Source organism: Mauremys mutica, chromosome 1 (assembly GCF_020497125.1).
Source record: "Mauremys mutica isolate MM-2020 ecotype Southern chromosome 1, ASM2049712v1, whole genome shotgun sequence".
NCBI lineage: Eukaryota > Metazoa > Chordata > Testudines > Geoemydidae > Mauremys > Mauremys mutica.
Window position 1 is genome coordinate 9,954,136 of NC_059072.1, and position 22,887 is coordinate 9,977,022.

Consider the following 22,887-nt stretch of genomic DNA (forward strand, 5'->3'; position numbering starts at 1 on the left):
ACTTCTCAGTTTGACACTGAGTCAGGCACAGTGCCAGCAAGTGTGGCAGTCTAATACAAGGCATCCAGCGCACCTCAGTCCTGCCTTCAGTTCCACTTCTGAGCCTCTTCTTGAAGTCAAAGCCTTGGAGAACGGAGAACGGGGACAGGACAGAGCATCCTACATTAGCACTGTATCTCAGCATCTCTTTTCCTAGTGTGGAGCTAATCTCTGGAGCGCTCCGCTACAGGCAGTCACAGAGGCAAGCAGCAAAGCAGGGCTTTCAGAAAGGGCTGGATCACTGTATGGCCAGTGGTGACATGTGCGGCTCTTTGAACTAAATCAAGAATGGTTTAATTGACCCCCCTGCTTGAGGCTGTAAGTTGATCAACTGCCAAGGTCAGGGAAGAATTTTCCTTCTTGCCTCTACTATAGTTTTGCATTCTTGGCAGGGGAAAGGTCACCTTCTAAGCTGCAGGTATTGGCCACTGCTAGAGGGCAGGGTGCCAGATGAGAGAGTTTTATCGTACAATACACTTCATCACAGCAACTTATGGGTCTCTCTTCGACTTGCCCCTGACTTCTGAGTTAAGATCTCTGAAGGCTGAATGAGTGTCATTACACCAGCCTTGCAAAGTCTGTATCAGGCCAGGCACAAATTCCACTCACCTGCCATTTTCCATGGCAATAATAGAAACAAACGGATCTTATTTGACTTACACGTCCAAAAAATATTACTCACGCTGGGTGAGTAGAGTTTTACAAGGTTCCATTAAAACAGATGGTCTGGGGTTGATTTGAGTTACGTTTAGCATCAGCTGGCTCTGAAGAGTAAAGAAAACATCATAGAGCCTCCCGTCCAGTCAGGGATCCACTTGAGAAAAATCCCAGACCCCAGCATTATCTGACACACAAGCTGTCAGCAGCATCCCCATCTGCCATAGGCGAGATGTTCCCAGCCAAGCCCGGAGCCAGAGGTGGGGTGGGGAGAGTAGGAGGTGAGGAGTTGTAGAGACAGCCATCATCTCTCCACCTAATGCAGTGTCACGTCCTCAACATCCCATAGTTTCTTCCCTTCCATTTCTCAGCATGCACAATAAAGGAAGAGAGAGATTGAGATGGCCATTTAATGTCAGGTAGAGAGCTCTCACCACAGCAGGGAGGCCAGGGAGTGCTGGAGAAATCCTTACAAAGCTACTGGTGTCTCATAGAATCATAGAATCTCAGGGTTGGAAGGGACCTCAGGAGGTCATCTAGTCCAACCCCCTGCTCAAAGCAAGACCAATCCCCAACTAAATCATCCCAGCCAGGGCTTTGTCAAGCCTGACCTTAAAAACCTCTAAGGAAGGAGATTCCACCACCTCCCTAGGTAACCCATTCCAGTGCTTCGTCACCCTCCTAGTGAAAAAGTTTTTCCTGCTATCCAACCTAAACCTCCCCCACTGTAACTTGAGACCATTACTCCTTGTTCTGTCATCTGGTACCACTGAGAACAGTCTCCATTCGCTTCTAAAACCAGAGACACTGTTCATCCTCCCGTGACCCAGGGTGACTGTGCTCTGAGCTACTGCCAAGCGGGATGCTCAGGGATTCCGGCTGGGGAAAATCCTGGTTGACCTAAAGCCTGGGGGGAAGATGGAGCGGGCTGAGTGAAGATGTCAGCGAGACAGAGGGGAAGCTAGCACCTAAAAACAGCAGTGTGGCCATGGTGGCTAGTCTGATTACATAGCGAGGGGTTCAGGTGGGTTTATACTGGGGCAACTAGCCCGAGTCACTGCCCGTGTCACTGCAACGTCGAGGCACTAGTGCGAACACCTCTTGTGCAGGTATGTCTCTCCGCATTGGGAATGACACCTCCCAGCTGCTATATAGAGAGACCCTTCGATTCTGCCATTGATCTCCAGAGATCAGTGTGCCCATGAGGGTACAATCAACTCATTCATACACTTTGCAATGAATGTTTAGTAAGTGAGTGTAAAGCAGGTGACAGATCTGAGAAGGAGAGCACCAGAAGGCGGGGGCCTCTGTGTTCAAAGCAGTTTGAGACCCTGTCACAGAAACAACAGAACAAGATATGCACCCTGGAGAGATGCAGCTAATACCCGTAGTGAGAAAGAACCCAAGCCACAGGTGCTCAGAGGGAGGGGAGTACCTGGGAGTCACAGCAAATCAGACGGGGGTTTACAGTGTGACGTGGCAGCAGAAATTCTTGTGTGAACGTTTGGACCTGATAGACGGGGCATCACCTCCCAGACCAGGGGTGTGGAAGCCCGTCTCTGCCTGTCTGTCCAAGGGATTTGCAGATCACCCATCACTGCAACATTCAGTTCTGGGCCTCGATAACAGGCAATTCTTGTTGTTCCTTCTTTCTGTTCTGTAGTGGAAACACCCCCATAGCCGTGTGGGGAACTCACCTGGACCTTATCCAGAACCCTCAGATCCGGGCCAAGCATGGTGGGAAGGAACATGTCAATGTGAGTATTGCTGCTGGGAAGGGGAGCGGTGTTAAGGAACGTGGCTGGGCTGGTGAAAGGGGCTATGGGACAGCACTGGAGATTGGAGTCTCCTGTTTAGCCACAAAACAGGCAGAGCGTCAGCAGCCCAAGCAAGCCCGCCTGCCCAGTGTGCCTCAAATCCAACCTGCAGCAGGGAGAGGAGAGTTGATTCTCCAAGATCCAGGTGGTCCCCAGTCTCTGCTGCGACAGTTAGTGGCAGGGATAGTTTCTGTTATGTGGACACTTGTCATCTAGGAATTGTCACCGATTGCCTATTGCACACAAGGCCCCACATTGCGTTCCGATATTAATGATGCGGGTCACCCAGCTGCCATGCCAGAGGGTGGAAGGTAAGTCGGGCACACTGGGGCAGCAGGGACTGGGAACACCCTGCTGTGACGTTAGCAACACCCTATTAATGTTGGCAAAGTGCTTTGAGATGACTGCCTAGGAGTCCTGCGGAAAGGGATCTGCGGGCTATAGTGGACCACAAGCTAAATATAAGTCAACAGTGTAACACTAATGCAAAAACAATCAACATCATCTGGGATGTATTAGCAGGAGTGTTGTAAGCAAGACACAAGAAGTAATTATTCCGCTCCGCTCTGTGCTGATAAGGCCTCAGCTGGAGTATTGTGTCCAGTTCTGGGGGCCACATTTCAGGAAAGATGGAGAAAATCCAAAGGAGAGCAACAAAAATGACAAAAAGGTCTAGAAAACATGACCTGTGAGGGAAGATTGAAAAAACTGGGTTTGTTTAGTCTGGAGAAGAGAAGGCTGAGGGGAGACATGATAACAGTTTTCAAGTACATATAAGGTTGTTTTAAGGAGGAGGGAGAAAAATTGTTCTTGTTAACCTCTGAGGGTAGGACAAAAAGCAGTAGGTGTAAATTGCAGCAAGGGAGGGTTAGGCTGGGCATTAGGAAAAACTTCCTGTCAGGGTAGTTAGCCACTGGAACAACTTGCCTAGGGAGGTTGTGGAATCTCCATCATTGGAGGTGTTTAAGAACAGGTAAGACAAACACTTGCAAGGGATGGTCTAGTGGGTGTTACATAGTCCTGCCTTGAGTGCAGAGGACTGGACTAGATGACCTCTTGAGGTCCTTCCAGTTCTACGAGTCTGTGAAACCCTTGGAAGAAAAGCCCCAGAGAAGAGCAGAGGATTTGTTCTTACTACCAGCTCCAGACCCTATGAAACACCCACACTCTTGCTCAGCCAGGCCCCGTGGCCTTGCATGCTCGTTGCCCACCGACAGCTAGCACTGAGTGATGCCTCAGACTCCAGCTGCCTGTTCACACTGCGGCTGAGGCTCTGGCAGGCCCATTTTCACGGAGAGAGGAAGCAGGCAGCGGCTGTGTTGCCCTTCTGCTGACATGAAGAGTGACAGTCATGAGGCTGCTTGAGAAACCAGCCCTCAAAATGTCAGCTGTCCCCAGCCTTCTGGAGCCATCCCTGATGTGTTCTCCACAGCGAGTTACAGAGAGAGGCTGCTGACCCAGGGGAGTGGCTGGATTCCACTTACTGTGAACACAATAGTCCAGCCTGGGCATGACCTGAGGCTCTGGCACTGCTGGCCAAGGCCCTGCTCCTGCAGGATGCTGAGCACAGCCTGAGAAGGGTTGAGTAGCTGATGGCATTCTGCCTCTGCTGGGATCAGGCCCAGACTCTGAGTGAGGGAGGCAAAGGCAGGTACAGAGGCCTGCCTCAGCCCACCAACCAATGCTTTCCTCCAGCAAAGTCCCAGGGAATCCCAGGCTGGAATTCCTCATCCTCATCCTCTCCCCTGGTGGTTGGTGATGACGAGGAGCTAAACCCACACGCTGGCTTCCCTGGCACCTCTTCTCTGCCTCTGCAACAGCACAGCAATAAACTACATCTATCACCCACAACTACATCTGTTACCCACAAGGCCCTGCAAAATGCCACCAACCCTTTAGCCTGTGAAGATCTATGTGCCTAGCAGAAGTGACTGGTGCAGAAATTACCCTGAAAGCTCCAAGGTCCCTTCCAATAATACATCCCTTCAACAAACCAAGAGCCAGCACCCTCCTTTCCCACCCCATCCCTTCCGCCTCGCCGGTATAATAGGCCAAGCCACTCTCGATTAGGCTCTATGCCAGCTCCCAGAGCGCTCATGTCGAGCTAAATCTGGAGTGACACCGCCTGGGCCAGCCGCGGCAGCGAGAAGAGATTCGCCTGTGCCCAGGAGTCCCCGCGGCAGGGCGAGGAGACTGACAGGGGCAGGCTTTAATCGGGGCTTGTTGCTGTGAGGAGCAGAGATCAAAAGAGCCGGGGGGGGCAAGGAGGGAGAAATGAGCTTCCTTCTCTTAAAACCCTGTCTCATCCGAAGGAAACCACACATCCGGATGCTGGAACATCAAGCGAAAAAACCCACCAAACAAACCCATAACAAATAAAACCCAGAGACATCCCTGGGTGATTCTGGAGCAAAATTAAAAGGGTGTGTGGCAAAATACCTGCCCCTCTGTTTGTTAGCTCAGTCCTTCCCAGCCTCAGAGGCACAGGCTAGGGCACAAGGGAAAAAAAAACCTTCTCAATCTCACAAGGCCGGGCTGATTCCTTCTCAGCCAGCCCCCTAGCTCTAGTTTCTTTTCCCCCCCTGGGGAGAATGCCCTCCGTCCTGCAGCAAGTCTCAGAGTTCAGCTGTCCCTCCTTGCTAGCAGCTGCCCTGCTTCTCTCATCCTCCTTCCCCTCCGCCCTCCCCAGCTGCCTTGTCAGGGAGGGTTTAAAAAGGTCTCTAGCAACTGGGGCCAGCTGAACCTGATTAGTTTCTTCCTAACCCCTGCCCCAGCTGAACCTTATTTTGCTGGCTAAGCCTTCCGGGCTAATTGTTACCCCTCTCCAGGTAGCTAATTGGCCTGAATTTGCCACAGGTGCAAACTAGAAAGGGTCATTGTGACTGGCTAGGAGGTTAGCATCAGCTTCATAGTGCCTCCTGCCTTACCTTGCTATACACAGGGGTGGCTTTTTAGGGAAGGTCTCTGCTGCAGGGGACACCAGCTGACACTGGCCCAGGCTTTTCTCAGGGAGTTTGGCATCGATTCTTTGCTTTGCTCACTTTTACCTTTGCACGGACACACATCACCAATAGCCTCACAGGCACTAGTGCCCTCATTTTCAAAGACGCTGGGCACCTCCAGCTTCCATGGGCTCCCTGGAGTTTGGGGGTACCTGGCACTTCTGAAAATCAGGCCAAATGACCCTCATTTTCAGAGATGTTGAGCGCTCACAGCTCCCACTGACTTTAGCTGTACTGTGTTCGTGGCTTCTGAAACCCCAGGTGCTACTGAACAAATTCTTCTCTCACTTACTGGTGTAACACCACTGGCTGGTGAAGCTGCTCCCAATTTACACCCAGAACCGGCTCCAGACCCCAGTGCGCCAAGCGCGTGCTTGGGGCGGCGTGCCAGCGGGAGGGCGGCAGGCGGCTCCAGTGGACCTCCCGCAGGCATGCCTGCGGAGGGTCTGGTGGTCCCATGGCGCCGGTGGAGCATCCGCAGGCGTGCCTGCGGGAGGTCCACCAGAGCCACGGGACCAGCGGACCCTCTGCAGGCACGTTTGCAGGAGGTCCACCGGAGCTGCGGGACCGGCGGACCCTCTGCAGGCACATCTGCAGGAGGTCCACCAGAGCCGCGGGACCGGCAACCGCCATAGCGCCTCCTGCAGCGTGCCGCCCTGCTTGGGGCGGCGCAATTCCTAGAGCCGCCCCTGTTTACACCAGGGTAAGTAACAGCAGACCCAGGCCATTAAGTCCTGGTGGATCTCCTGGCTGCAGAGGGCTGGCTATGCTGCTCCTGAATTGACCAGAGGGGGAATTCATGTTACCCCAGTGAATCCGTGGTAGAGCCAGGAATACGACTCAGGAGTCCTGATTTCCCATCCTCTGCTTTAACCACTAGACAACACTCCTCCCCTTTTGTCCTGCCACCTCCCTTTATCCCAGCGGTGCCATGTAATGGCTCCTAGCCTGAGAGGTAGGGCCAAACCCAGAGAGAGCGGGGAGGGCCGCAGGAAGTAACCGCTCCCCCCGAGCTCACCTCCGCTCCACTGCCGCCTGCTCCCCCAAGCGTGCCGCCTCTCACTTCTCCCCGCTCCCTCCCAGGCTTGCCACGCGAATCAGCTGTTTTGCGGTAAGCCTGGAAAGGAGGGGGGAGAAGCGGAGCGGCGGTGGCACGCCCAGGGGAGCAGGCGGAGCGGAGGTGAGCTGCGGCGGTGGGGGGCGTGCGGAGGGCCGCAGGAAGTAACCCTGGGGAGGGGGGGCAGAGGAACTGCTCCCCCCCCCCAGCTCGCCTCCTCCCCCGAGCACGCCGCTGCTCTGCTTCTCCCCGCTCCCTCCTAGGCTTGCTTGGGAGAGAGGGGTAGGAGGGGAAATGTGGCATGCCCGGGGGAAGAGGCAGGGCCGGGGATTTGAGGAAGGACTTGGAATGGGGCGGAGTTGGGGTGGGGCCAGAGGGTGGGGAGCGCAGGAAATTTTTTTTGCTTGAGAGCGTCAAAAAACTTGGCGCCGGTCCTGGCCAACAGGCCATGTTCTAATTTCACTTACTCCGGTGTCAAACCAGCAGATCGCCACTGGAGTTACACCAAGCTTAGATCAGAATCAGGCCCCATGTAGACTGCCCAGCTGTCATGGGCAGATGACCCCCGGAGAGGGATTTAAACTTGCGAACTGCTGGTTGACTCGGCGGGTGAGAGCTCTTGGTACCCAGTCATAGCCTGAGCTCCTGTGCACAGGCTGATCTTCGGCCTTTCAGTGCTAGAGCAGAGCTGTCCCAGTGCAGCTCATCTGCATGGCTGCATCCTCTGCATTTCATTTGGTCCAAATCACTTTTCTCATCTGAATTAATCTGGGCAAAATCGACTCCAGCCCCTGTATTAAAGTAGACGTAATAGTGAACGTTGTCTGAGCAGGGGCGGATTGTGGCAAACAGTGAAAGGGATGTTTGAAAAGGAAAATCATAAAGCCAGGCTTGGGTTCATGATTATTTGTACTAAAGTAACTTTGAGAGGCCTCCGCTGAGATACGGTCCCCTTTGCTGGGTGCCGCACGTATGCTTGGTGAGAGACAGTCCCTGCCCTGAAGAGCTAACAGTCCAAATAGGCAGGACAGACAAAGTAATATTACACCCATTTTACAGGTGGGGCTCTGAAGCACCTTGTCTACATGGGGAGTTATTCCAGAATAACTCTTCCTGATGAACACCAGGTGTGGACACTCTTGTTCTGGAATAAGAGGAATGCCCAGATCTCCTGGGTCCCAGTGCAGTGCCTTAAATGCCAGGCCACCCTCTGGAGCCAAAGTTTGGATACTCCAAACTTTGAGGGGCGGGGGAAGGCAGGTTCAGTCGACCAGCCCATTATTGGGATTGTGGCCGCTGACAAAACTGAGATCCTTCCGCAGGTGCAGCTTTTGGACAGTTACCAGGGAGAAGGGGATCTGGAGCTCGGGTTGCAGTACAAGGCAGAGCTTTCCATTCCGGGGGGGAAGTGTTGACGCCAGCATCCTTGGAGTTCAAAGCCCCCCATGGAACAGGGGCAAGCTGCCCTTCCACTGGCCCCCACAATGTGCCGGAGCCGGAGTAACTGAGGACTCACTTGCAGGAGCGACGGACTCCCCATGCTGTGGCCCCAGCTGAGTGTGCTCTCAAGGTGCTGACCGCAGTGGTGGAGTGACTGTGGTGCCCAAGCTGGTCCCTCCCAGCAGCCCAGTACCTTCCTCTCCCCAGCCGTGGGTGGGGTGTTGTTTTATTGGAAGGGATTCAGTCGCTTGCAAAGTGTCTGTTGGGGGAGGGGCTGCTCTGATAACGCTCCCTCTTGGCTCATGCCCTCTAGATCTGCGAGGTACAGAACGCCACGGAGATGACCTGCCAGGCCCCAGCACTGGCCGTGGACCCAAATCACCAGCCCGAGCTAACCGAGCGCCCAGAAGAGTTTGGTTTTATCCTGGATAATGTTCAGTCCCTGCTGATCCTCAACAAAACCAACTTCACCTACTACCCAAACCCAGTCTTTGAGGCTTTCAACCCCTCGGGGATCCTGGAGCTGAAGCCAGGAACGCCCATCATACTAAAGGTGAGGAGATGGGGGTCAGGGGGCAGCATCAGAGAATGATGATGCCCTCCAGGAACACATCCGGCCAATCACAGCTCATGCCAACATCCCACCAGTCCCAACAGAGCCCTCACCAGCATCCCACCAGTCCCAGCATCACCAGTCCTAACAGAGGGCCTGCCAACATCCCTCCAATCACAACAGAGACTCCACCAGCATCCCACCAATCGCAGCACTGCTCCTGCTAACATCCCACCAATCGCAGCACAGCGTTCTTAACTTTACCCCGAACCATAGCAGATATTGTCTTGTGCTGTAGGACCCTGGTGTACAGATTAGATTTAGCAGCAGCAGAAACTGCACTGAAAAGGGAAGCATGGAGCGAGAACGTTTGTGATATTCCATAACATCCTAACCGCAAGGGACAGAGCTTCGAACAACTAACCTTTTCACTTCTTGACAGTTCACCCTAATGGAAGTACACGGAGTAGACCCTCAGCTGGTGTAACGCAGCATAGCTCTGTTGACTTTCCTGGAGCCACACTGATTTACACCAGCTGAGAATCTGGCCCCATGTCTCTGCCGTACGTGACAATATGTTTGTTATGACGGCCAGATGCAGCACGTTTGGAATGATAAAGCTTGCTCACTCGCCATTTGTGCAAATCCGAGAACAGCCCCTTTGTGGTGTGAGACATTCTGTGAGCCAGACAGCAAGCAAGAGCACTTTATGGCCTACATTTTCCAGTATGGGCCCCTGTATGTAATGTGTGTGCAAACAGACAAAAGACACTTTCACATTCAAAACAGGTCACCATTTTGCAGGTGTAAGTGTGTTTTGTGGGTCCAGTTAGTGGCTTGTGCAGGCACAGACTAGACTAGTTTTGCAAATATAGGCCTGTAATTCCAAAGAGACAAGACTCAGGGGAACCCTGTACCAATCTGTCCCGATCTTCCAGGGGTGAGTCAGGATTTACACTCATTGGGGAAGGCCATAAATGACGAGCCAAGGAGGGCATGTCTAGTGGTGGCACTCATATCACAGGGACAACCCAATGGCAGGTTACACCCTGCTGAGACGTTTGTGGGTTTGCTCCTCTCGGTCCAGGGGAAGAACCTAATCCCGCCGGTGACTGGAGGGAACGCCAAGCTGAATTACACCGTGCTGATAGGCGAGAAGCCATGTGTGGTGACCGTGTCGGACGTGCAGCTGCTGTGCGAGTCCCCAAACCTCATTGGAAGGCACAAAGTGATGGTAAGCCGGGCGTTAATGGGAAACCCCGAGAGAATGGGAACCACTGAGAATTCCGGGATCCTTTGGAATTTGGAGCCCATTATGGTAGTCACTAGGAATTTGGTGACCCTCTCCAGAAGGCAACGCCCCAGTCCTGGGTGGGAGTGTTAAAATAAACAAAGTTGGAGACCCTTGTAGCTCATGCGGGATCTCTTACCAGCATACAGCCCCGAATAGCCTCCTCTTGCTGGCACCCTCCTTATAGGGAATCCCTTCAGTAGAAGCCCACTTCTCTGCTTTGCATGGGATCAGTTGTGTGGTGCCAAAGTACTTGTGCAATGTGGCTACATGTATGGGGCATGATGCCTCCATGTCACCAAATGCTCCGGGGGGGGGGCTGGGAGGGGAGTGCTCTGCTTGGCTTAGCACTGGCTGCAGCAATAGTCAGCATGGAAAGAGTTAAAAACTGCCACCTAGGAAAAGAAAGGAAGTGCAGGGCATTGACCATAGGGTGAATGGATCTTTGGGCTTTGGTGCCAAAAGATTACGCTGCCGCCGACATAATTTAGTATTATTTTTAGTATTATTCCTATGAAAAATGAAGACAGTGGTGAAATTGTGGCCTGAGAGGTAGCTCCTCCCCCCCCCCCACCACTCCTTTATCCTCCTCTTCTCCACACTTTGAATAGTGTCATACAGAATGAGTCAGCAAAATCATTTGCATTCTGCAATCCTATTGCTTGGAAGAAATGAATCTGCAAATGACATTACACCCTGGGCATGCCAACAGACAAGGCTGCTGTCTGCAAATGTGGACGGGCAATGTTTCTGATTGACCCTGATCAATTTATTCCCCTTCCCCTCTCCAGGCTGGTAGGGTAGATTTTTTTGGTTCTAATTTCAATGATGAGAAATCTGTAGAGGTTGCTGGAGATATAATATTTGGGTACATAAGGAGGGAGTGTTTTCTGAGTTAGAGCAGAGAACTGGTGGTTAGGATGCCCCAGTTTCCATTTTTACCTCTGCCACAAACTCACTTTGTGACCTTGGTCACTTCACCTCCCTATGCCAGAGTTTCTCCTGCTGTAAAATGGAGATGATAATCCGTGCCAGCCATAATGCGGGGCTCAATTAATCCACAGTTGTAGAGCACATTATGATCCTCCAGGGGAAGCACTAGGGATGCCATTCTCTGCTTTAATTCCAGGGCTTTTGAATAGCCCATAATGAGTCTGCCAGCATTTTCATGGATGTAGTTAAAAGGGTGCTCAGTCACGGGCTGGCAAAGCCAAGGCCTGGGAGATAAGCCAAGAGGCAGGAGGATGGCAAATGAACCCAAGGGGTTCAGTGAGACTGAGAGCAGAATCGGGCCTTTCCATGACACAGGGATTCTCTGATCACTGCAGCTCTGGGCAGGTAGAGAGAGTCATAGAATGAGGCTTCCCATGTACAGGAAAGGCCCCATTAGAAACGTGGGAAGATGGTTGTGTTTAAACGTGTTTGTGAGCATCAGTAACGCGACAAAAAGAACGAGGAGTCCTTGTGGCACCTTAGAGACTAACAAATGTATTTGGGCATAAGCTATATGCCCAAATACATTTATTAGTCTCTAAGGTGCCACAAGGACTCCTCAGTCTGTATCAGCAAAAAGAACAACACAGCTACCCCTCTGAAACCAGTAACATGACAGTGCACTAAGGGTGAGTTAATGCCACAAATCTGCAAACACAGAGCCATTGCTCTGATAATGGCTGAGCTGCGAATCAAGGACAGACGGTTACCTGCAGTAAAAGCCACTGTTTTAGGAATGGCACAGAAGCTGGAATTAACCAAGGGAACAGCTGTTCTGGGGAATGCCTTCTCCAGTATGACACTGTTGTTCCTCAAGTTAGTGCCTCGCTGTTTCACTGGAACTCCACTGTGAGGATGAGGAGGGGGGTGGGAATTAACAGTCAGATCTCCTGGGTCCTTCTGCCAGTGATACGCTGCATGATCTTGAGCAAATCACTAACCATCCTCGTTGCTGGGAAGCTGCGGGGTGGTAACACTCACCTAGGTCCACAAGGGCTTGTGAGACTGTATGAACAATTGCAAAGTGGGATAGTGAAGTAGGAAACCACAGTGATAATGTTTCGTGTTGATGTCAGCGTGTTCCCTCCCTCGGTCAGCTCTCGGTGCAAGGATCAGCAAAACAGTGACAGAGTTAAATAACAGGAGGAGAGAGAAAACTAAAAGACCTGGATCGAGTGCATGGTTTTGAGATGAGCTATGAAAAGGGGGAGAGGGTCACTGAGGTGAGAGGCGCAGGAGAGCTCTTCCAGAGGGGAGAAGCTGCAGAGAGAGATGCGTGTACAGTATGTGAGAGGAGGTGTGAGGGGGAAATGGATGACGAGAATAGGGTTTGCATGGAAACCTCAACTGAGGCTGTCTCCCAAATCCTTAGTCACTCCTGTGTGGAGGTCAGGTCTCCAGGGCTAGGTCTGGGAGGGAGGGAGCATGTGCTGGGATGTATAGAGTCCTGTTGCAACAATAGAATTAGCACAACGATCATCCTATCGTAAGCTAGATTGTGAGTAGAGGATCTGGGACAAATCTACTGCCACTGGTGCTGGATTCCAGTTTGGCCTGAGGCTGGAGGAGAGACCTGATACCACACAGAGTCTCACTCCCAGAAAGTATGTCCAGATCGAGGTCCTTGGCCAGGCTATGTGTGTGTAGAAAGGATATGGAGGCATCTGCTCTGTGCTTGGACCATATATGTAGTGCAGGATTCCAGGTTTCCGCTGATTTCTGTCTCCCCCAGTCCTCGGAATTGCAGGAAGGATCTGAGCAGTATGTTTGCAAGAGGCTCGGATTGTTAGCCTCAGTGCAGTGAAATCAAACGAGGTCAAAGAAGGCAAGAGAAGAAGAAACTGACAAGGAAACCAGGTTGCTTCCTGTGAAACCAGAGCTGAGAGCAAGGATGTTAACTCACAGAATCCTAGGAGCTGCTGATCAGCCTGTCTGCTAGAGTGACCAGATGTCCCGATTTTATAGGGACAGTCCCGATATTTGGGGCTTTTTTTTTATATGGGCTCCTATTACCCCCCACCCCAGCCTGATTTTTCACACTTGCTGTCTGGTCACCCTACTGTCTGGTCACATCTAGTACGTCCCCCAGGCAGGGCAAGATTGCTCAATCACGTCCATGTTCAGGGCCACCCGGGGGCGGGAGGGGGCAAGTGGAGCAATTTGCCCCGGGCCCAGCAGGGGCCCCCACGAGAGTTTTTCGGTGCCCCTCGAGCGGGGTCCTTCCGCTCCTGGTCTTTGCTGACGGGGGGTCCTTCCGCCGAAGTGCAGTCGAAGACCCGTGGCGGGGCCCCCCCCGACGCCGAATTACCACCGATGACCTGGCTGCACTTCGGCGGCGGGTCCTGCTTTGGCGGTAATTCGGCGGCGGGGGGTTCCTGCCGCGGGTCTTCGGGGCACTTCGGCGGCGGATCCCGGAGTGGAAGGACCCCCCACCGCCAAATTACCGCTGAAGCGGGGGCCCCCCGCCGCCGGAGACCCCAGTCCCCCGGAATCCTCTGGGCGGCCCTGTCCATGTGAAATAGTCCCTGCAACCGGGCAGCCTCATTTTGGGAGACAAGCCAATGAGCTGAGGCGTCTCTCTGGTAGGGAGCATTGTCTCACATTTAGTTTAGCTTTCCTGTTCCTTAATCTCATCCCTGCTTCTCGGCAGCTCCTGTACACTCCCCAGGACAGACACCCTGCTCTCCTCCTCAGACAGTGCCCTGGCCTCTAGAGCTGCCTCTCACTATGCATGGCACACGCATTCGCAAGAACGCTCTGCAGGAAATCCAGGCTTCCCTTCCATCACCCTTCCATCACCCTTCCATCACCGAGCGGGTGTTTCATTTTTAGCAAGCTCTTGATAAGCAGGTTCTACATGCAGAGACCCTGGAGCCGCAGGTCCCAATCCCAATCCCAGCAGCGCCCACTCAGCCCTTCACCTTCCCATGGCAGACACGCTGGGCCAGATCTTCAGCTTGTGCAAGTCAGGGTAACGGCACAGAGGGGCGGTGTCGATTTACACCCCCTGAAGATCTGGCCCCTTTAGTTCCAGAGGTGGGTGAGTCCTGCAGACAAGACCATGAAATCCAAGGCACTAGAGGAGCGGTCTCTCCTCAGACAACTCGGAGCCACATCTGGGCTCTCCAGGATCACTGCCTGCCCAGGAGCCTGGGTGTGCCTCCTGCCAGCCTGCTCAGCAGGGACGCCCTGTGAGCCCCTGCCCCACTCCCACTGCTGCCCCCCCACCCTCTCCCTCAGCCAAGCTTCCCAGGGCCAGTCGGCTCCCACTGCAGCACAGGGAGGTGGCCTGTGTGCCCCCACCATGGAGAGTGAAATGGGGCAGAGATGAGTGAGGTGGCAGGCCAGGGAGCAGGCTGCCAGCTGAGAACAGGCAGGGCGAATGAGGCTGGCCACCTGACTGGGAGGGGGGGATGGTTGTGGGGGCTGGGAATATGGGGTGGGGGGCTCATATTAAGATGGAGGGAACTGTGCTGGAAAGGGGCCAGGCCGCATGCTGGGAGCACTTGCCCAATCCCAGTTCCAGGGGATGACTTGGGTGGTGCGGCCGTCGGTGCTGCGGGGCAGCTGGGCCGTGTGGCACGGGGCGGCTCCAGCCTGGCGCCGAGGCTTTGCTGGAACGCCCTGGGTGCTCCTCGGCAGCAGCCAGCGTCTCAGGCAGGGCCTGCTGTGCCTGGCAGGGAAGAAGAGCTCAGGCAGGATCCGCTAACCCCAGCGACAAGGCTGACGGGGGCACAGGCCCTGCACAAAGCTCCTGGGGACGATAGTAACGTACGCTGCTCTCTAGGCCAAGCCGCTGCCTTCCCCTCCCCCGCCGCCTCTCTGCCACCCCTGCTCGCGGGGCTCCACCCCAGGGCGGTAACGCTGCCCAGGGCCAAGTGTGTCCCACTCTACACAAATGACTGGGAACAGCATGTAACAACTAACCCGCTAGGGTTGCAGTCTGGAGCTATGGGCAGGCTCTGACGACACACGGGCTGCCACCAGCCCCGTCTCAGAGGTGATCCGGGGGGGGAAACCTCTGGGGGTCAGCAGCACGATCGGTTGGGGTGCCTGCTGCATGGTATCGCCTCACCAGGAAGTGACCCCTAGGAGTCCACCTAGAGCTCCAAGCAGGGCCGTCCCTAGGGGGATGCGGGGCCCAGGGTGGAAGTGACGAATCCATCGCTTCCAGGACCGACCCGTCACTTCCGGGTACCCAAGGGATGGCTCCGGCTCCGGCTCCAAGCAATAGCCAAGAGCACTAAGGGGTCAAAGCAACGCGCTAGGGCTAAGCCCTGCTCTGCGTTACCCTGGAGTAACGGAGCAGGGGCTCTGATGGGGATGTTCACCCTAAGGGGACATGCTGGGCTCCGTGTTTTTTCATCCCCTGTGGCTTCTGGATCCAGTTTGTTCAGTTTTACAAATCAGTAGAAGACTGTTCTTCCTGCCAGCTCTGCAAACTGTCCCTGGGCTTTGACATGTCATCTGGCTTCTTCTAGCACCCTGCCCAGTAACGGGGGCTGTCTCATCACAACGCAGCTGAGAGGCCGATGCACATTCTGGGGTGGGGTGGGGTCAGCGCAGAACAACACAACACAACAGGGTCAGGCAGCAGATGACAGAACATACCCAAGCTGCAGTTCAGCCAGGACACTGGGACTAATAATTCTGCTCGCACAAGAAGGTGTTTATAGATCACACGCCACGTGAACTTTACTGCCAACGCCAGCCTCTAGCACCATGCTGGGCTCAGTGTCTAGTCAGAAGGAAGCGTGCCACCTCCTGTGTCACTGGCACCACTGTTCTGGGGTTAGCGGTCTCCCATCCGAGCACTGAGTGCTTCAGACACTGTTTAGCTTGGGAGAGCAGGGAAGGTCATTGGCTTAGGTGCTATTGCTACAGGCTGAGGTGGTTAGAGTTCCTCAGAGGAGTAGCCACGCTCTGGGAGGTCCTGTTTGCTGGTGTTTGTAACGTGTCTGTTTGCTAATTCCCCTGTAGGCTCGAGTGGGAGGATTGGAGTTCTCCCCAGGAATGGTCTACATCTCTCCTGACAGCCCGCTCAGCCTGCCGGCCATCGTCAGCATTGCCGTGGCTGGTGGCCTGCTCATCATCTTCATCGTGGCCGTGCTGATTGCGTACAAGCGCAAGTCCCGCGAGAGCGACCTGACCCTCAAGCGACTGCAGATGCAGATGGACAACCTGGAGTCCAGGGTGGCACTGGAGTGCAAGGAAGGTACGATGGAGAGGTGGGGCCCCCAGGCCTGGCAGAGGACATGCTGAAAGGAAGATATTCAGTCCCTGAAGGATTGCAGTGAAAACACAGCTCTAGCTAGAGGACCCCAATCCACCAAGTTCGGATCTGGCTTTGGATCACCCTTCTCCAAAGTTCTGGCCAATTTAGATCCAACATCCAGTTGGGTCCATTCAAAAGATAAGGTTCAGCCACTGCATCTGAATCCGGTACAGGAGCCAGTCATCCTTGGAGCTCAGGAGCATTTTCGGACCCAGTCAGGCTCATCTCTGGTTCTGACACAGTTTGGCCCCATCCACCCAGGCTGGACAAATGGTGATTAGAATGGGGTTTGCTGGAGCCCTGTTAAAACTGAGTTTCCTAAATCAGGGTGGGGCTCTGTCTAGATGGACCCTTTGTCTGGCATTAGATGATGGGCAGAGGCTGGTGGGTGAGCAAGTACAGCCTGCTCCTTCCCCACCTATCTCTCCATCTGCACATCCTCCTCCTCCCCCGTCACTGGTTACACCCATACAGGTGTTAGCCTGACGACCTTCCAGGTAGGGTCAGGGTAGATCTGGACCATCGCTTCACTGGGGATGGGTTTCTTTGTCTCAGCTTTTGCAGAGCTTCAGACAGACATTCACGAGCTGACGAGCGACTTGGATGGTGCTGGCATCCCCTTCCTTGATTACCGCACCTACACCATGAGAGTGCTTTTCCCTGGCATTGAAGACCACCCTGTCCTGCGGGATCTGGAGGTAAGCAGGAACAATGACCATCTCCTCCCTCCAGAGGCCTGCTTGGCCCTTGCCTCCCCATTCTGTCTGTCACGGCACCGTGACACTGAGTGACACGAGCGAGGTCTCTGCCTTGTGACACGGCCTAATCTGTATTGATGCAGCATAAAGACACCACATCAGCTCACTGGGAGGCTGCTCTGCAACAGCTGAAATAATGGTGGGTCTCCCGGATGAGCCCGGATGCCAGGCTCACAGGGGGGAGACCAGAAAAAAGGGAGCGTTCCACCAGTGCTGGGATGAGTGGTGCGTCCATATTGAAGAGGGCCAGGATGTGTGTGTGTCTGTCTGCCTGTCTCCACTGCATTAACTTCCTCATGGGATCGGGTCCTCTTCCTGCTGGAGTGTGTGTGCTCTTGAGTTTTTCGCTGAACAGACACTAGAGATGGGGCCCCAGGCAGATCCACATACCCGTCCATGGCATTGCAGCATTCCCTGGCAAGTGCACTTCCCGGTAGCACGCTGGCCCCCGGGACGTCTGTGCAGCCCTCCAGGCATGGTGCCCCCCAGGACATCTGCGCTGCTCATGGGCACAGTGCGTCTGGGATATCTGCGCTGCCTATGGGCACAGTGGTCCTTGGGACCTCTGCGCTGCCCATAGGCGCGGCACACCCGGGACGTCTGCACGGCCTCTGGGCGCGGCGCACCTGGGATATCTGCGCTGCCCATGCGCACAGCAGTACTTTCAGAAAGGATTGGCAGCACCCAGAGAAGATATTTTGTTAACATGTAAAACGTGCTCTGTAGCGGCATTGCTCTTCGGGATGGGATAACCAACTAGCCACATTAGTGCTCAGCTTCAAACACTCACTGGGCTTGGAGGGAGCTCAATTTCCCTGGGCTTTTTCTGCCCAGGGAACCTCCCTATCGTGCAGCTGAGCAGGGGGCTGCGGGTTGGTGCAGTGCAGCACATCACTGGTGGGAGTGAGTGTGGTGAGCCTTATACTAGTCCCAAGTGAGCGTCTGTCCACATTGCAAAGACCACGTCAGAGTTTGGCGCAGCAGCCAAGCTCTGCTCTAGGGAGACCTGGGCTGGGATAGCTGGGCCGTGCTGCGAGCCAAGCCTGAGGGGTGCGTTGGCAGAGCTCCCTGTCAATCTTGGCAGGCTCTATGCTGTGGAGAAGCCCAGGAATGGGCTAACCGGGAATGCCTGAGGCCAGGACGGAGGTGCATTGGCAGAGCTGCATAGGGGAAGCTGGCACAGGCTCTACCCTGGACGGTGGAGTCATTGGATGTAGCTGGTGCTCTCACTCCTTTTCATGGGGGCTGAAATTCAGCTAACGCTAGAGGAACACGCTTGCATAGAGCAGTGACCGTTCAAGCTTCCTTATTTGCCAGCATCTTCCCGGGAGGGCTATCAGGGAGGCCAGTTGTTTCTCGCGCCCCAGTAAGGAAAGGGAAGTAGTGAAGCAGCTCGGATGCTACTTTGTGGTGCCCAGTGGCTTTTTATTGGTGAGCATGGGACAGCCATGTACCCGGAGCACAGACGTACCCTGGGCCTTGTCCTGCTCTCCCCAAGCTCTCCTCATTTGGTTTTATTGAATAAACAGTTTCCCCCAAACAATGCATTTGCGCACACACGTGCACACACAAAGGTGCTTGCACGCCTAGGGCCAAATTCTGCCCTCATTTACACTAGCAAACACCAGTGGACTAGAATAGAAATTGGCCTATCCAATGCACTTAGTGCATGATCCCATATACACACATACACAGAGAGCGAGAGCTTTTCCCAAGTGCATTGCAGCCAACCAAACCTTCCAGCGCTCAGAAATCGAACCATTTCTTCTGACCCCTTTGACCTCTTGCTCTGTTTCCCCATAATTCAAATCCAGGCACGTTTTTTCCACCTCGTAGGCGACAGCAGCACTTCCACTGCCAGTCTGCTTTGCTAAAGAAGCCAGTGCAGGGTCTTTTCTGCTACCAGGGCCGGCTCCAGTGCTTTTGCCACCCCAAGCGGCGGAAAAAAAAAAAAAGCCGCGATTGGCACTTCTACTGCTGCCACTTCATTCAACGGCAATTCGGTGGCAGGTCCTTCCCTCTGAAGAGCCGGATGTGCCGCCCCTCTCCGTTGGCTGCCCCAAGCACCTGCTTGCTTCGCTGGTGCCTGGAGCCGGCCCTGTCTGCTACCTTCTTTCTAGCGCCAATAAAGAGTTAAAGTGTATGAAACAAACACACACCATGCCTTGCCAGCTTGGTGAAGGTATCAGTTGGGAAAAATCCCCAGCACGGGGCCTATTCAGAGCAGGTTCTCATTCCCACCACCTTTTTAACTAATTAACTACTTCCAGACACAGCGGAAATAAACTTTATGCTGCTCCAAAATTTCCATGGGATTAGCCAGTATTAAACATGCAAGCAAGCGAGTTAGGGCTAATTATTTCCTCACTGGCAGGGGTGATGGGTTGTACTTGTTTGTTCCGTTTTTTGCGTACAGACAAGTTTGCAATCTGTAATTTCTGGGAAAAAATTGACCCCTCTAAAGGAGTTGACAGTGAGGCAGTTAAACACAAAATCTGGAAACATCAAAGCTGAACCCTCAGTCCACCTATCAGTCTGCACAGCAGCACTGATGCTCCATCCCGCAGCCAGGTGCCTGGCAGGACAGCTGTCCCAGGAGCGAAGGCAGCTCCTGGGAAGCTGCCATTCAGGGTTCAGGTGATGTGTGGAAATGAGCCTGGGGCCTTTGTCTAGTCCCCGGGCCTGGACCGTGGCACGGGGTGTGGAATGGAAAATGCAACTCGGCATGGCTCCATACAGGAACGTGCACCAGGACTAGACTAGCAGGGGTTATGCAGGTCATCAGGTTTTAGGTTTATCGGTTGAGCTGCGTGTAGGAGCCCAGGAATGGAATTACATGGGGGGGGGGCACTGGCGGAGCTCTGGGACGGGGGCAGGATTGGAATAGTCACTGCGATAGGTGAGGATTGAGGTGGGTTGGCGAGCTGGAGTGGGGGCTGGATTGCAAACAGTGCGTGCAAAGGGGAAGGCTGGAGGAGCTCCGTCAGTGTGAACCGGAGTAGCAGGGGCTGCTGCAGGAAAGGACATCACAGCTTATTAATTTAACGCAGGTAAATCCCCCCTCCCCTCTAAACACAGTGTAGAGTGGGTTGTTGGTAGAAATGAAATGAATTTGTTAACAAAATGTACATAGGATGAAGTGAACTCGTGTGAGGAATGAAAGGAGAAAGAGTGACAAGTAAAACAAAACAAAATATGCTTTTAAAAGTCTAAAATTTAATCTAGCAAGATACAGGCTTTGTTCCAGGTGGTTTCTCTCATCAGTCATTCTTCTTCCCAGCCATGGCTGATTCCCTCAGTCTGGACCTTCCACAGAAGTACAAGGTGTTGGCTTCCCTTGTCTTCTTAGGTGAAAGATCTTTGCCTAAGTAGGATTCTCACCTATATTCCGTTCCAAGTCTTCAACCCCCCTTGGTTGAAGGACCCACCTTTCTCAGCCTGCAAGAGCCCTACCACCTTCTGTCTGCCTAGCGATGGATGCCAAAGATGGTGTCTGCCCTTGCTTATGTCTTCCAAAATTAAATGAAGCAGCAAAGAATCCTGTGGCACCTTATAGACTAACAGACGTTTTGCAGCATGAGCTTTCGTGGGTGAATATCCACTTCTTCGGATGCAAGTTAAATGACTTTGTTTCAAGAGGCAGGATGATCTCATGCTGTTCTTTCCTTCCTGTGGGCTTCCCATCCCCCCTGTGTAAATGGGGCTTCTGTTGTTTCTAATTCCACCATGCTTAATGTATGTAGGAGACAGGTAGACAGCTGTGACATCCCCTCCTGTATGGGCAGACTGTACAGCCTAATATCAATGAGTATCCATAATTCCTTACATAGTGTTAATACAGACATTTCACGTGGCATTAATCATTGTGCGTCATTAGCTTTCAGAAAAGGCCTCACTCTGATACTTGTACAATACAGTAATATTGTACACAGTCAGCTGATTCAGTTGCTTATCACTTAGAGTTCAACCCCCCTGTCTTTATAGATCAGGAAACCTTTGAAATTGAGTCTTCTGAAAAGTAAAACCCAGCCCCAGCTCCTCTCTCCTACTGGATGTACACTCCATCCTGTTTCCTCCCCCACTTGTATGTGTGCTCCCCGTCGACTCCGGAACTCCAGCTCACGAGAGGTAGAAGCGGAGTCGATGGGGGAGCAGCAGCGGTCGACTCGCCGCCGTCCTCGTGGCCAGGTAAGTCGACCTAAGATACACTGACTTCAGCTACACTATTCACGTAGCTGAATTGCGTATCTTAGGTCGACCCCCCCCGCCAGCGTGGATCTGGGCACAGACGTCGGTTATAATGCCAGCATAGATTCACAACCCTTAATACCCATCATGTACGTACCTTATGCAAGAATATTAATGATCAGTGAGTTGTTAGTTTTCAAATGATACCTCGGCAGGCATATATTGTACAAAGATGATTTGTGTGCAGGGTGTGAATACAGGGGTGTTTGGTGTCACGGTTGGCATGAGCCAAGTGCCAATGGGGTGGAGTGCATGTGTGGGGCGGGTTAGTAGGAGCTGGCATGGCCTGGCCCCTCGTTACAATGGTGTACACTGTTGCAGTGTGACCTCATCAGGCCATGAAATCAGGGGAGAGTTAGTGGCTTTCACAGACGCTGACTTTTTGTTTCCCCGGGGATGCTCCACCCCCTGCTCTGCCCTGAGGCCCTGCCCTCACTCTGCCCCCTCCCCGAGGCCCCGCCAGTGCCTCCTGCCAGCCACTTGATGCTCCCGTTGCCATGCCTGGGCCCACCAAACAGCTGATCGGCGGGCAGCCCCGGGGGCCGGAACCACCGTGTAGGGTGACTACACAGCAAGTGTGAAAAATCAGGACAGGGGTTGGGGGGTAATAGGAGCCTATATAAGAAAAAGACCCCAAAATCGGGACTGTCCCTATAAAATCGGGACATCTGGTTACCCTACTACTGTGGCTGGTGGGTGCTCAGCACCCCCTATTTTTTTCTGTGGGTGCTTGAGCCTCGGAGCACCCGTGGAGTCAGTGCCTATGGTGGCTTGAATATGAAGGAAGCCATTTTCCTCTTCCCCCCCAGGTCCCCGGCTATCGGCAGGAGCGGGTAGAGAAAGGCTTGAAGCTCTTCGCCCAACTCATCAACAACAAGGTGTTCCTGCTGTCCTTCATCCGCACGCTGGAGTCCCAGCGCAGCTTCTCCATGCGGGACCGTGGCAACGTGGCCTCGCTCATCATGACCGTGCTGCAGAGCAAGCTGGAGTACGCCACCGATGTCCTCAAGCAGCTCCTGGCCGACCTCATTGACAAGAACTTGGAGAGCAAAAACCACCCCAAGCTGCTGCTGAGGAGGTGAGTCACCATTCGGCGGCTGGCTAGTGTGTGCACCCAGCTGCCCTCTACTGGCAGCATCCTCCTCTCTTTGGTACTCTCCTCTTCCCTGAATTTCCTTCCCAGCAGCAGCTCCCACTCTTGGTCCTCCCCAGCCACTAAAATAATCAGTGATTAAATAGTTAATGTTGACACTGAGGTGTCACCATTGGGGTTTAAAGTTGATCGTTCAACCAGATGATCTGGGGCAGGAGCATTCCAGTTCCCCAAGTCCTTGTTTCAGGCTGCTTGCAGACTCAGGCAGGCCTTCCTGCTTCGCTTATACGCAGTGTCCGGAGGGATGGGTTGTTCTTGTTTCTTTGTTTTTTGCTTACAGACAAGTTTTCAATCTGTAATCTCTGGAAAAAAATCTAGAAGGTCACATCTAGAAGGTTGTTTCTGAAGCCACAATAGGTAGAAACTGACTTTATTTTTTTTTTAAATGAAAGCCTGATAATCTAAGTACGTTATGCAGGCCATATAAATACACCACCCATGAGCTAGACGTTTGACAACCACTAGGTTAGTGTATGTGCACCACTGCCCACTACTGGATGGCACCAGAACTGCTCAGCTGTGTGTCACAGTCCCTGTTCCAATATGAGCAAATGGAGAGTCTCCTTCAGCTCCAGTGACAGGGACTGCATCTCCATTCAAGCAC

General features: G+C 53.4%; 1 protein-coding gene across 7 annotated transcripts in view; it reads left to right on the top strand.

The window, feature by feature from the left end:
* The window catches only part of PLXNA4 (plexin A4), a 684,054-nt gene that overhangs the window by 579,390 nt on the left and 81,777 nt on the right, over positions 1-22,887 (top strand). For all 7 annotated transcript variants that reach the window (XM_045028652.1, XM_045028642.1, XM_045028659.1 and 4 more), the window contains 6 exons: positions 2,360-2,453; positions 8,326-8,565; positions 9,653-9,799; positions 15,830-16,064; positions 16,680-16,822; positions 21,940-22,208. In XM_045028652.1, the coding sequence (XP_044884587.1) occupies positions 2,360-2,453; positions 8,326-8,565; positions 9,653-9,799; positions 15,830-16,064; positions 16,680-16,822; positions 21,940-22,208 (1,128 nt within the window). The remainder of the gene's footprint in view (positions 1-2,359; positions 2,454-8,325; positions 8,566-9,652; positions 9,800-15,829; positions 16,065-16,679; positions 16,823-21,939; positions 22,209-22,887) is intronic.